Genomic DNA, 15,882 nt, shown 5'->3' on the forward strand with positions numbered 1-15,882 from the left:
TTCTCACAACATGGTGATTTGGGAGTAGATGGACTTCTCACCTGGAGGCTGGATTCCAAGAGAAAGGAAGCAGAATCTGCCAGTCCTTTTAAGGCCTACTTCAGAATGACACTTCTGCTACAACAGAGCAAATAATAAAGTCAGTCTAGATTCAAGAGGGGAGAACAGCTTCCAGGGAAAATAGCCTCCATTTCTTAATGGATGACATAGCAGGCACAGAGAAAGAAGGAACTGATGGCAGACATCACTGGAGACTATTTACCATTTGTGTATTATGAATATCTTCAAGTTTGTAACTTTTCACTTCTTTAAGGTGCCATTGATGAATCAAAACTCTTAATTTTAATATAGCCAAATTTAGCTATCTCTTATAGCAAATGCTTTTCATGTCATATTTAAGAAATCTTTCCTTGCTCCAAGTTCTAAAAGGTATTCAACTTTATTTCCCACTAAGAGATTTTAAAGTTTTATTTTTTGACATTTAAGTCCTTAATTCATCTGAAGTTGATTTTTGTTTGTGACTTGAATAGGAATGTGATTTTATTTTACATTGGATGTATAGAATAGCCCTCCTTTTCCCACTGATCTGATGTACCGCCTCTGTTATGTACTAAGGTTTCTCAAATGCATGAAATTGTTTTTGGGTTCTCTGTTCTGTCTATTCCATAAATCTGTTGGTCTCACCTTGCCCTGCACTAATTATAATAGCTTCATAATAAGCCCTGCTTTCTTGAAGGGCAAGTTTCCTCTCACTGATCTCCTTCTTGGTCCTTTACAGTTCCATATAAATTTTAAATTATTATGTTTCAAGAAAGTCCTTATTGTGGTTTGTTTTGGAATAATAATGAGTGTCTATACATCAATCTGAGAGAGAATTGACAAGTTTTTATATTACCTTCCTATCCAAAAAGATATTATCTCTTCATTTATGTAGATTAAAAGAATTCTCTTAATAAAGTTTAAAATTTGTATGTTAAATTTCTTTTGAGATACTTAATGTTCTTTGAGTCTATTGTAAATGATACTTTCTCTTAAATTACACTTTCTAGTTGTTTGCTGCCAGCAATTTTTGTATATTAATCTTATATCCGGTCACATCACTAAACTTTTGTAATATTTCTGAATTATTTTCAGTAGACTCATTTGGGGCTTTAATATAAATAAATTTATCATCTGAAAATTGTAACAGTTTTATTTCCTCTATTTCAAATGTCATACCTCTCTTTTTTAAATTTATGCTGTAGAATTTTATTTTATTTTTTTTTTGTTTTTCATTGACACAGAATTATACATATTTGTGGGATACAGTGTGATATTTTGATATATGTATACATTGAGTAAAAATCAAATCAGAATATTTAGTATAACCATCACTTCATACTTTTATCATACAAGTATTTCTTTGTGGTGAGAATGTTCAAAATCCTCTCTTTTAGCTATTTTGAAATATGAAATACAATATTGTTAACAATAATCACCTTAACATCAGAACTTATTTCTCCTATCTAACTTTGTACCCATTGACTAATCTTTCCCTATCCTCTCCTCCCTCCCCCACACCCTTTCCAGCCTCTGGTAACCATTATTCTATTCTCTACTTCTATGAAATTAACTTCTTTAGATTCCACATATGAATGAGATCATGTGGTATTTTTCTGTGTCTGGCTTATTTCAGTTAATGTAATGCCTTCCAGGTTTATCCATGTTGTGACAAATGACAGGATTTCATTCTTTTTTTAAATGGCTGAATAGTGTTCTATAATGTATATATACCTAATTTTCTTTATCCATTCATCCATTGATGGGCATTTACATTGATTTCATACCTTGGCTATTGTGAATAGTGCTGCAATAAACAAGGGAGTGCAGGTATCTCTTTTTGACATACTGATTTCATTTCCTTTGGATATATACACAGTAGTGGGATTGCTGGATTATATGGTAGTTCTATTTTTAATATTTTGAGGCCTTAGAATCATATTTCAAAGTCTATTGTGAAGGCTACTATTTAAAACTAATTACAGGAAATAATGTATTTTACTGAATATCCCCAGATGTTTAATTAACCAGAGTTGTAGCTGCTGGATGTGGGGAAGTGAGTTACTGATTAGTGATTGGCTTGTTATCCCTGGGGCCCTGGGTTTAGGTCCTGGTTCTACCATTTACCAGTTGTGCGGTTCTTGGGAAAATAACTTAACCTCTCTAATAGAGGTGATAGTAATAATCTGAGTATGAAGATGTGAAGTGTATGGTGCTCAGGGCAAAATAGATGATCTGTAAATGTTCATTTTAATTATTATTATTTTCAAGTTGAGAATCACTATAGCAACATAAAAAGCATCATCTCCAATCCTTGTATCTATATTATAGAGGTGGAGATAAATGTAAGTAATAAGCTTCCACATTTTTGGAAGAGATTTGCTTCTAACCAGATGTTGTCTTCTAAACTTTGAAGAACCATGATTTAATTCCCTCATCAAGTAATTAAACTGGTAGAAATGCTGTCTAGGAAAAAAATGAGAAAAATAAAGATCATTGAAGGGAAAAATATTAATAATAAATGTTTAGATGTCCTAGCTTAGAAAGTTATTCCTTTTTTGTCTTTTTTTTTTTTTCGTGACCGGCAATGGATCGCAACCCGTGACCGACAACGGATCGCAACCCTCAATGTCGCACCCGTACCGGACTGGGACCGGCAACGGGATCGCAACCCTCGGCGTTGCGTCCGCACCTTGCTCAGCCAGTGAGCGGCCGGTCTGTATGTGGGATCTGAACCCTCGGCGGGAGTGCCACCGCGCTCCCAAGCGGCGCACTGTAGCAGTGTGCCACCGGGCTGGCCCCAGAAAGTTATTGATTAAACTCCTTATTATAATAATAAATTTTATAGAAAGAACCCAAAAATTTTTTGAAAATTGCTGATGGAATCACTCCTCTGTTGAGCCTCCACTGGGCGGCAGGCAATGTGTTAGGTGGAAATGATAGAATGAGGAACAGGCCACACGTGGTCTCTGACTTCATGAACTGATGGGGCTGCATACCCCCAAGATGCTGTTTCTGAGTTATAGAAATGTCTTTTATATAATGTCCAGAGATAAAAACCTTCACAAGTATTTCACCATATGTGAAAGATCCATCGGTTGCATACTACATGAAAACATTTGGTCACACATTTGGTTACATACCTCGATCAAATTTATCTTTGAACATTTAAGAATTAACTTCTAAGATGCTGGCCAGGGGCAGAGCTACCTCTTGTCACAGTACATTTCTCAGGAGGCTGTGGGTATAATTTCGCTTCTTTGTCCCCCGTCTATGTGGTGGTTATGCTCTAAAATAATTTAGTTTGGGAGCAGAGTCGTTCAGTATGTGAAGTCCATCCCTGGGTAAGCATGGTCCTTTGGCCCAGTTAAAATACATTGAACATAAAAGAAAGACCTATGTTCAGCTTTTTAGATGGTAAATGGCTATAAAATTCTGAATAGCAAAAAGCAAAACAAAAGAAAAACCAGAATCAAAAGAATCTGCCTACCAAAAAAAGAATAATTCAGTAAGAAGTTAGAGATTATAATAGCAAACAGATATAACCCCAGGTAAAAATGGATCCCCATTTACTTACTGAATTAATCACCACCTTCTCACTCTGGTATTCACAGTCAGCCACATCTCCCCTGTTAACCGGTCAAGACTTGTCTTTCAATACCTATGTCATATTGGACCAGCTGGCCCCTGTGCCTTTGCTCATGCTGTTTCCTCTGCCTGGCATGTTTTCCCTGTTCGCTGCTCACTGCCACTTACCAAAGTCCTATCCATCCTCACAGGCAACTTAAATGCCATCTCTTCCACCCTGGAATATCCACTGCCTTTGATCCCAGCACTCAGTCCTCTCCAGAGGCACTTGCTGTACTCCACTTCCCTGATGGTTATTTGCATACTTACAGAAGAATTGTGGAGTAGGATTTAAAGAGTAAAATGGCTTTGTTGAAGTGAAAATATTTTTGCATACCAATACAACAGGCTCTTCTTGAAGTGTTGTATAAAACAAGAAAAACATAGCTGTAAAAGATGAAAGATAAATATAATCTATATCCTAGAAATGCAAAAGACAGAGGTATAAACAGGTGATATGGCTTAACACTAAATGAAAAAAGAGAAAGCCTTACTACTGTCTTCAGAATATCTTGTGCATGATAAGCTATCTCTGAGCTGTATAAAGCGGTTTTTGTTTGATTACCTCTCTTATTAAATTGATATGAAAAAATTATTTGAAAGTAAAAAAAGAACATTTTTCCCCCCAGGGCCAGTTTTGTGACTATTGCAATTCTGAGGACCCCAGGAAAGCACATCCAGCCACCAATGCAATCGATGGATCTGAACGTTGGTGGCAAAGCCCTCCGCTCTCCTCAGGTACACAGTACAACAGAGTCAACCTCACCTTGGATCTGGGTCAGGTAAGTTATGCGTTCAATTGGAATGGGAACATTAGTTTGGATCACTGTTTCTGTGGTGATTCCTGGCATAACAATACTTACTATAAAAATCCCCAGTTTTAGTTTACTAATCATTGTTTTTTAAAAGTGGGCAAGGGATTCAAATACAGTTCTAAGAAGATACGCAAATGGCTAATGAGCACATGAAAAGATGCTCAACATCATTAGCCATGAGAGAAATGCAAGTCAAAACCACAATGAGATAGCACTTCAGACCCAGGTGGATGGTTCTAATAAAAAAGATAGATAATAACATGTATTGGTGAAATGAAATGTCTGGATAGGTAAATCTACAGAGACAGAGATAGAAAAGTAGCTTAGTGGTTGCCTAAGGCTGGGAGTTTTGGAGGGAATTCGGGAGTGACTATGAACAGGTATTTTTTGGGGGGGGGTAATGAAAGTGTTCTAAAATTGATTGTGGTGATGTTTGCACAACTCTGAGAACATACCAAAAACCATTGGATCATACACATCGAATGGATGAATTGTGGGGGGGGGTAATGAAAGTGTTCTAAAATTGATTGTGGTGATGGTTGCACAACTCTGAGAACATACCAAAAACCATTGGATCATACACATCGAATGGATGAATTGTATGGTATGTGAATTATATCTCAATAGAACTATTGAAGAAGGAATTCATGGAAAGTGTGTTTCAAGCGATGAAAAGATGGAGAGGATAACTGTGAAATACTGTTCATAAATCAAATAACATAGAACTGATAATTGACCATTGGATTTGCCAATGTGGAGGTCACTGGTGACTTTGAAAAGACAGGATTGAAAACTTGATTATACAGGGAGTAAGAGAGAATGTGAGAGAAATAGAAAAATCTCATATAGAAAGCTGTTTTGAAGAGTTTTGCTGCAATGGAGAGAAAAGAAGTGGGGGAAGCGTCATTGAAAAGTCAAGTCAACAGAAGATTGATTGATTGATGATGGGAGAGAGAGCAGATGGTAATATGAACAGAGGAAGACTGCTGCTATTACATGAGTGTTGTCAGTACTGACACTAACACTAACACTAACACTAACACTAACACTAACANTAATACTAACGCTAACACTAAGACTAACACTAATACTAACGCTAACACTAATACTAACACTAATACTAACGCTAACACTAATACTAACACTAATACTAACGCTAACACTAATACTAACGCTAACACTAACGCTAACACTAATACTAACGCTAACACTAACGCTAACACTAACACTAACGCTAACACTAACACTAACACTAACACTAACGCTAACACTAACACTAACACTAATACTAACGCTAACACTAATACTAACACTAATACTAACGCTAACACTAATACTAACACTAATACTAACGCTAACACTAATACTAACACTAATACTAACGCTAACACTAATACTAACACTAATACTAACGCTAACACTAATACTAACACTAATACTAACGCTAACACTAATACTAACACTAATACTAACGCTAACACTAATACTAACACTAATACTAACGCTAACACTAATACTAACACTAATACTAACGCTAACACTAATACTAACACTAATACTAACGCTAACACTAATACTAACACTAATACTAACGCTAACACTAATACTAACACTAATACTAACGCTAACACTAATACTAACACTAATACTAACGCTAACACTAATACTAACACTAATACTAACGCTAACACTAATACTAACACTAATACTAACGCTAACACTAATACTAACACTAATACTAACGCTAACACTAATACTAACACTAATACTAACGCTAACACTAACGCTAACACTAATACTAACGCTAACACTAATACTAATACTAACACTAATGCTAATACTAACACTAACACTAATGCTAATACTAACACTAATACTAATACTAAAACTAATACTAACACTAATACCTATATTAATACTAATGTTTATACTAATATTTATACTAATCTTTTTGCTGGCTACATTTCCGTTCCATTCATATAAGAAATAAAGGAGGGAAAGGCATCCCACAGGCTGGAAATCAAACGATACTGAGATTTCTTAGAGTGAATGCGTTATCTTCCTTTTGGTTGGGGATAGCTTTGTGATATAAGAGCTCTCAACCTCTTCAGCCCATATGTTGTGCTAAATTAGGCCTCTCTTGAGAATATTTTCAGCACCAATTGGCATCCGAGATAATTCATGGAGATCTTTCATGGGATTTGAAAGATTCTGTAACCCCAGTGTAAACAATGAGTTAGTCTTATCCGTCTAATAGCCAACCTCTAGCACTAATTTAGAAAATTTTTCCTATAATGAACAGGATTTGCCTATTATATTATTTTTCTAACTAAGGATTTCTGTAGTTAGCAGGGAATTTTAACCCATCAAAATGACCTGTGCTGAACATAACCAGTGCCTGCCAGACTTACCCTTTTCCCCTTAAAGCTATTTTTAAAAAACCTATCTTTTAAAAGCACCCTTTTGATGTACTGAAAAACCCCTAATTAAGACAGTTAAATTAAGAAAACATCAACACAGGAACAATTTAGTAATTTGCTGGTTGCTGACAGACATTAGTCATGGCGTACACATGCATGACTGGGGAGGAGTGTGGGTCCTGACTCAGCCTGCCTCAGTTTGTGTCTGGCTGCACTGTTTACTTGCTGTGTGGCCCTAAGCAACATACTTAACTGCTCTCTGCCTCAGTTGTGTAATTGTGTATACCTCAAGGTTTAAATGAGTCAATCGCTTCATTTTAAAAACTCTTTAGGGCTGTGGTAATAATTTTTATTTAACAAAAGAAAGTAGACTTTAATAAACACGTATTCTTAAAAAGAACAGACTCAACTTTTGTGAAAATAGTGTATATAATACCATAGAAAGTACTCTAAAGAAGTCTAGGAACAGGAAAAGCAATATAAATTATGTCAAACTAAAGACATTTTTTCTCTTTTATGTTGTAGCAACATGTGTTTTAACAAGCATGTTTTGTCCTGTACGATTCATATTTTATGCCCCATTGGTAAGGTTTGGGTTTTCTCCTTTTGCTGGAATTAACCATGAGAATGTCACTGAGAGGTTAGATTTCATAATTTAATAGTAACATTAAGGCCTTAGAGTTTGAATTTTGAGGCATGGTTATGAAATAAAATATAGATCATAAACTTGTTATTATCAAATCACTTTTTTTCACCTGAGAACCAAAATTTGATTTTGATGTGCTGTAGTCAGTTTGACAGCTTATGTTTTCATCAGCGGGCTGTTTTCTTTATCTCCATTTGGGTCAGTTGGTGGTTTTCACTGTTATTTTTCTTGGCCAACACAGTTTCCCTCTTACAAGGTGGCAAATGTAGGACATTTCTGTGATTCACTAGAGGCATGGTGTTTTCTAGGGTTGTTCAAGTTCATTTGATTATCCATTATTCATTAGTTTCAGGCTATAGAAGAAGCACATGATGTCTTACAGGAAGCTTTCATACCGTCTGGCTGACTATAATGAGTTTATTTTTACATTTAAAGTGGAATGTGGATGTTAATACTAACACTAATGCTAATACTAACAGTAACACTAATGCTAATACTAACACTAATACTAATACTAAAACTAATACTAACACTAATACCTATATTAATACTAATGTTTATACTAATATTTATACTAATCTTTTTGCTGGCTACATTTCCGTTCCATTCATATAAGAAATAAAGGAGGGAAAGGCATCCCACAGGCTGGAAATCAAACGATACTGAGATTTCTTAGAGTGAATGCGTTATCTTCCTTTTGGTTGGGGATAGCTTTGTGATATAAGAGCTCTCAACCTCTTCAGCCCATATGTTGTGCTAAATTAGGCCTCTCTTGAGAATATTTTCAGCACCAATTGGCATCCGAGATAATTCATGGAGATCTTTCATGGGATTTGAAAGATTCTGTAACCCCAGTGTAAACAATGAGTTAGTCTTATCCGTCTAATAGCCAACCTCTAGCACTAATTTAGAAAATTTTTCCTATAATGAACAGGATTTGCCTATTATATTATTTTTCTAACTAAGGATTTCTGTAGTTAGCAGGGAATTTTAACCCATCAAAATGACCTGTGCTGAACATAACCAGTGCCTGCCAGACTTACCCTTTTCCCCTTAAAGCTATTTTTAAAAAACCTATCTTTTAAAAGCACCCTTTTGATGTACTGAAAAACCCCTAATTAAGACAGTTAAATTAAGAAAACATCAACACAGGAACAATTTAGTAATTTGCTGGTTGCTGACAGACATTAGTCATGGCGTACACATGCATGACTGGGGAGGAGTGTGGGTCCTGACTCAGCCTGCCTCAGTTTGTGTCTGGCTGCACTGTTTACTTGCTGTGTGGCCCTAAGCAACATACTTAACTGCTCTCTGCCTCAGTTGTGTAATTGTGTATACCTCAAGGTTTAAATGAGTCAATCGCTTCATTTTAAAAACTCTTTAGGGCTGTGGTAATAATTTTTATTTAACAAAAGAAAGTAGACTTTAATAAACACGTATTCTTAAAAAGAACAGACTCAACTTTTGTGAAAATAGTGTATATAATACCATAGAAAGTACTCTAAAGAAGTCTAGGAACAGGAAAAGCAATATAAATTATGTCAAACTAAAGACATTTTTTCTCTTTTATGTTGTAGCAACATGTGTTTTAACAAGCATGTTTTGTCCTGTACGATTCATATTTTATGCCCCATTGGTAAGGTTTGGGTTTTCTCCTTTTGCTGGAATTAACCATGAGAATGTCACTGAGAGGTTAGATTTCATAATTTAATAGTAACATTAAGGCCTTAGAGTTTGAATTTTGAGGCATGGTTATGAAATAAAATATAGATCATAAACTTGTTATTATCAAATCACTTTTTTTCACCTGAGAACCAAAATTTGATTTTGATGTGCTGTAGTCAGTTTGACAGCTTATGTTTTCATCAGCGGGCTGTTTTCTTTATCTCCATTTGGGTCAGTTGGTGGTTTTCACTGTTATTTTTCTTGGCCAACACAGTTTCCCTCTTACAAGGTGGCAAATGTAGGACATTTCTGTGATTCACTAGAGGCATGGTGTTTTCTAGGGTTGTTCAAGTTCATTTGATTATCCATTATTCATTAGTTTCAGGCTATAGAAGAAGCACATGATGTCTTACAGGAAGCTTTCATACCGAATACTAACGCTAACACTAATACTAACACTAATACTAACGCTAACACTAATACTAACACTAATGCTAATACTAACAGTAACACTAATGCTAATACTAACACTAACACTAATGCTAATACTAACACTAATACTAACGCTAACACTAATACTAACACTAATACTAACGCTAACACTAATACTAATACTAACACTAATGCTAATACTAACACTAACACTAATGCTAATACTAACACTAATACTAATACTAAAACTAATACTAACACTAATACCTATATTAATACTAATGTTTATACTAATATTTATACTAATCTTTTTGCTGGCTACATTTCCGTTCCATTCATATAAGAAATAAAGGAGGGAAAGGCATCCCACAGGCTGGAAATCAAACGATACTGAGATTTCTTAGAGTGAATGCGTTATCTTCCTTTTGGTTGGGGATAGCTTTGTGATATAAGAGCTCTCAACCTCTTCAGCCCATATGTTGTGCTAAATTAGGCCTCTCTTGAGAATATTTTCAGCACCAATTGGCATCCGAGATAATTCATGGAGATCTTTCATGGGATTTGAAAGATTCTGTAACCCCAGTGTAAACAATGAGTTAGTCTTATCCGTCTAATAGCCAACCTCTAGCACTAATTTAGAAAATTTTTCCTATAATGAACAGGATTTGCCTATTATATTATTTTTCTAACTAAGGATTTCTGTAGTTAGCAGGGAATTTTAACCCATCAAAATGACCTGTGCTGAACATAACCAGTGCCTGCCAGACTTACCCTTTTCCCCTTAAAGCTATTTTTAAAAAACCTATCTTTTAAAAGCACCCTTTTGATGTACTGAAAAACCCCTAATTAAGACAGTTAAATTAAGAAAACATCAACACAGGAACAATTTAGTAATTTGCTGGTTGCTGACAGACATTAGTCATGGCGTACACATGCATGACTGGGGAGGAGTGTGGGTCCTGACTCAGCCTGCCTCAGTTTGTGTCTGGCTGCACTGTTTACTTGCTGTGTGGCCCTAAGCAACATACTTAACTGCTCTCTGCCTCAGTTGTGTAATTGTGTATACCTCAAGGTTTAAATGAGTCAATCGCTTCATTTTAAAACCTCTTTAGGGCTGTGGTAATAATTTTTATTTAACAAAAGAAAGTAGACTTTAATAAACACGTATTCTTAAAAAGAACAGACTCAACTTTTGTGAAAATAGTGTATATAATACCATAGAAAGTACTCTAAAGAAGTCTAGGAACAGGAAAAGCAATATAAATTATGTCAAACTAAAGACATTTTTTCTCTTTTATGTTGTAGCAACATGTGTTTTAACAAGCATGTTTTGTCCTGTACGATTCATATTTTATGCCCCATTGGTAAGGTTTGGGTTTTCTCCTTTTGCTGGAATTAACCATGAGAATGTCACTGAGAGGTTAGATTTCATAATTTAATAGTAACATTAAGGCCTTAGAGTTTGAATTTTGAGGCATGGTTATGAAATAAAATATAGATCATAAACTTGTTATTATCAAATCACTTTTTTTCACCTGAGAACCAAAATTTGATTTTGATGTGCTGTAGTCAGTTTGACAGCTTATGTTTTCATCAGCGGGCTGTTTTCTTTATCTCCATTTGGGTCAGTTGGTGGTTTTCACTGTTATTTTTCTTGGCCAACACAGTTTCCCTCTTACAAGGTGGCAAATGTAGGACATTTCTGTGATTCACTAGAGGCATGGTGTTTTCTAGGGTTGTTCAAGTTCATTTGATTATCCATTATTCATTAGTTTCAGGCTATAGAAGAAGCACATGATGTCTTACAGGAAGCTTTCATACCGTCTGGCTGACTATAATGAGTTTATTTTTACATTTAAAGTGGAATGTGGATGTCCAGTTTTTAAAAGGAGAATCTTTGGAACACAGGGGCATTTGTTCTTCCTGGGTTTCTGTTCTTCTCTGGGGTGTGACCTCTAACCTGCTATTAACAAAAATAAAGACAAAATAAACATCCCTCTGCCACCCCCCAAAAAACCCTCAAAAGGACTGAGTGTTTGCAAAGGGGTTGGGGGTGTCTCCTGGTTCTGCAGGGCTGCTGGGGCCAGAGGCCTGGCTGGACCAGATGGCAGCTGCATGAAAAGAGCAGCTGGGATCATCCTCTGGCCTTGTAGAAGCAAGGGTGTGATGCCCACTGCCCCCTGGGCCCTTCTGAGTGGGAATCCCCATGGATAGTTCCTGGGCTTGTTCACTTGCCCCTTCTCCAGAGCCTGCACCTGACTTTCTGCTTCCTGCCTGAAGGCACTTTCTGGGGCCACGGGAGTTTTTAAGGCTGTGTGTGGAGCAGCCTGGAAGTCCAGCACTGAATGCCCCCAGCAGCAGCCCTCGTCCCACGAGGGATAAGAGTTAGTGGAAATACACCCCATTTCCCTGCCTCTCAGTGGACTTGTTCTGAAGTGCATTCTACGTAATTCTTCTGAGTGTCCCGCGTGGGATTGAGCGTGGTAGTAATCTGCTCATTTACGCATCAGTCATGGCCTTTCTCTGTCCCCTAGGTCCCTTTCTTTCCCAGTTTGTGCTTCTTGAAGTCAACTCCCAAATAAACTAACTGTACCCAAGTCTTCATCTTAAGGTTTTAGAGAGGACCCAAACTAAGAGGGAGGAAAGGGAGTCTAGACTGAAACCCTGAAACTGCACACCCCCAGGTGTTCACACAAGCAAACGCTATGAAAAAATTCTTTAAAATCCAAGGAATAGAACATTCAGAAAATGTTTCTAAAGCTCCAAGATTAACAAGGGAAACAGCATTATAACTTTTAAGGAAAATAGGTCACAGGAGAACTACCTTTCTATTTTTTCATGAACTCCCCATGGACAGTGAACTCCCCAGGAGCCAGATGCAAATATAGGATCCAACCATCCGGGAGTAATTTAATATGCAGATATACAGATGCCTTCTAGGATCTTTATTTTTCTTCTCTGATTCTCTTCAACTTTTATGAGACTTTGGTGGATGAATCGAAAACATTCTTTGTAGACCTTGTCAGTTCTGACTCAGATGTGTAGGGAGGCCTGGGCTAGTTTCTGATTGTTCTTGGGCTTGAGGACTTTGGAGATTAAATTGGCTACAGAGATGTTTGGCAGATGAGGTCATTAAGGAGTCTGACTCAGCTGGGTCCCTGGATGGATACGGTCCAATCCAGAGAGTAGATGGCCCTTGGTTTTGAATTAATCTTTCTGGATTCCTCAGGAATTGACTAGACTACAAGCATCAGGAGGACAGGACAGGGACTGTGTCTTCTTTTGTTCACAACATGACATTTTGCATCCACTACATTGCAGTATTTAGCATATAGTGGTCGCTCAGTAAATACTTGTTGAGTTAATGTAGAATGAATCAAAGATGATTCATGGTTAGTCTCAATTTTCCCAGGGCATAGTAATAATAGAAACATATGGCTGTGAGACCATATCTCTGGGTAAGAGTGAACCAGTTTTACCTCTGTAATTAATTAGATGGTTGGTTCTATTTATGACACTTGGGTCTCTTTGCAACACCTTTTAAGTATTTTGTAGCTATAATGAAACTAGAAGATATAGAAGATTATATTTATAATAAATTTACTATCAATAAATATGCTATTAATGAGTATAATCATGAGGTTCAATTCATTAGTAGATAGAAAAATAGATGCCAATAAAATCTCTTGGGCTACTGGGGATGTGATTGTTTCCCTTATGGTCCTGTAGTAACCTAACAGTGTTAATTTACCTTTGAAGTACCTGTGAAGTAATTTATATATTAGGAAGAATCTGGCAATCTGGTATTTTCTTTCTACACATGAAAAACTCAAGGAAGCTGAGTGGATCCAGGAGAATAGACTGGAATCCCTGAGTTGTCAAATTTGTTTAGTCCTCTGAACCACTACCCCAGACAGTATTGATGATACATGTTATTAAATAGATTCCAAGATCTTTAAACACAATTATAGAAAATAATGTCTGACCTAAAACTGAGCTATATATTCTCTGGCCATACTGGCTCCTTTTCAGTATTCTCATTTCCAACTGATGTATTTTTCCACCATCTACCCATTTTCCTAAGCCTTAAAATTGAGTCACCATTTACCCCATGTATTATCTAAGATTGAAACAGATAAATTGTGACTCATTGGCTGTGATGGTTAATTTTATGTGTCAACTTGACTGGGCCATGGTGCCCAGATATTTGGTCAAACATTATTCTGGATGTTTCTGTGAGGATGTTTTATTGTGGATGAGATTAATATTTAAATTGGTGGACTTTTGAATCAATCAGATTGCCTTCCCTAATGCAAGTGGGCCTCATCTAATCAGTTGAAGGCCAAAACAAAATTGAACAAAGACTGACCTCCCCCAAGCAAGCAGGAAAGAATTCTGCCAGGAGATGACCTTCAAACTTCAACTATCACAGTGGCTCTTCCCTTAATCTCCTGGCCCACCCGGGAGATTCTGGACTTGTCAGCTTCCATAATTGCTTGAACCAATTCCTTAAAATAAATCTCTCTCTTTCTCTTTCTGTATACACACATTCTATTGTGTCTGTTTCTCTGGAGAACCCTGACTAATATAGTGGCTAAGTTCAACGTAAGTTTATTTCTCATTCATGTGACAGGCCAACTCTAGCTGATCCTGGCCAGGTGGCTCGGTTCAAAGACTTAAACTCCTTCCATATTTTGATTCCTCTATCTACAACACGTGGTTCCCAAGGTTGCCAGCAGGAATGAGAAAAGCAGCAATTCCAGCCAGCAGGAACGAGAAAAGAACATGGGAGATTAAACGAGGGAAGTTTTTATGGACGACAGTCTTAGTGGCATATTCTTATTCTGGACATTCATATTCTGTTGGCTACAGCTCAGTCAGATGGGCCCACCTAAGTGCAGAGGAGGTTGGGAAATGTAGTTTAGCTATTGCCCAAGAAGAGAAAGCAAGTTCTAATCAGAGAAGCAGTCTCTTCAGTGATATGCTACAGGTGGCTCCTACCAGTTGTGAGAGCTGACTCTGCATGGGCCCACCTAAGTGCAGAGGAGGTTGGGAAATGTAGTTTAGCTATTGCCCAAGAAGAGAAAGCAAATTCTAATCAAAGAAGCAGTCTCTTCAGTGATATGCTACAGGTGGCTCCTACCAGTTGTGAGAGCTGACTCTGTGCCCTTCTTCCCAGCTCTATATCCAGTGACATCAGCTTGGTAGCTTGAAATTGACCACGGTGGGAGCATTTACACCACAGAAATCAACAAATGTTACAAATCATGGCTGCTTCTTTCCAAGAGCCAGCTTATCAGCCTACCTCTGTCTCTTCCACATTCCACCGTCTCCCTCTCCCTTCCCCACCTACTATTTAGTTAATCATTATATCTCGCTCCTTCATATCTCTGGAGCTTCCATTTGAGCATGTTGATCCCTGATTAACGTCTATTAGTGGTTCTCCACTAAGTTCAGGATAAAGTGAAAGTTCTTAGCATGGCATATGTGCCCTTTCACAATCTAGCCCCTGCATTTTTGCCAACCTCATCTTTAGATGCCACTTTCACCTTCAAACTCTATGCTCCATCAGTAGGGATCTAACTGTAATCCCCTGACTATCCCATGATGTTTCTTGCCTCTGGGCCTTATGTTGGTGCTGTTCACGGTTCTTGGGACACTTTCCCACCCTGCCTGGTCTGGTTACCTTCTTCCGAAGATAACTGAGAAATCACCCAGGGCTGGAAACCCTCCCTGGCTGCCTCCTTCCCTCCAAGCTATTTCTGTTTCCTCTGAGTCACTTGCTGTGCTGTGTTGTAAAGGCTCAGTACACCATGAGCTCCTTAAGGTCAGGGACTGTGTGTACAATATTCTTTTTGTGTCCATGGGACCAAGTCCAGGAATGTACTATGTCCTTAACAAATGTTGAATTAAATATAAATGTAAATTTCAATACTATTCTTTTCATATTATCCCTTTTGATTATATGTCTTGCTACAATCATGAACAGCTCTGCTTTACTTTAAAGATCCCTAACATTTACATATGTTAGTTTTCATGTAACTAGCACCACAAATATAACAGACATAATAGAAAACGAATTAAATATGTTTCCTTCCAAAACCCTCAGTAGGCTGTAAGCAGACAACATAAATCCAAGAAACAGAAGCAGGGATAAAAACTGAACTAGGAGGGCCGGCCTGGTGGTGCACTCGGTAGAGTGCGGCGCTTGGGAGCATGGCGGCGCCCCCACCGAGGG

At 37.3% G+C, this 15,882-nt stretch overlaps 1 protein-coding gene across 1 annotated transcript in view; it reads left to right on the forward strand.

Annotated features, from left to right (window-relative positions):
• The first annotated feature begins 234 nt into the window (after nt 1-234).
• The window catches only part of LOC103593627 (laminin subunit alpha-3-like), an 89,833-nt gene continuing 74,185 nt past the window's right edge, over nt 235-15,882 (forward strand). The window contains exons 1-2 of the mRNA XM_008576645.1: nt 235-288; nt 4,296-4,448. Coding sequence (XP_008574867.1) covers nt 235-288; nt 4,296-4,448 — 207 coding nt within the window. The remainder of the gene's footprint in view (nt 289-4,295; nt 4,449-15,882) is intronic.

The sequence above is a fragment of the Galeopterus variegatus genome, unplaced genomic scaffold (genome assembly GCF_000696425.1).
Source record: "Galeopterus variegatus unplaced genomic scaffold, G_variegatus-3.0.2 Scaffold1383, whole genome shotgun sequence".
Classification (NCBI taxonomy): domain Eukaryota; kingdom Metazoa; phylum Chordata; class Mammalia; order Dermoptera; family Cynocephalidae; genus Galeopterus; species Galeopterus variegatus.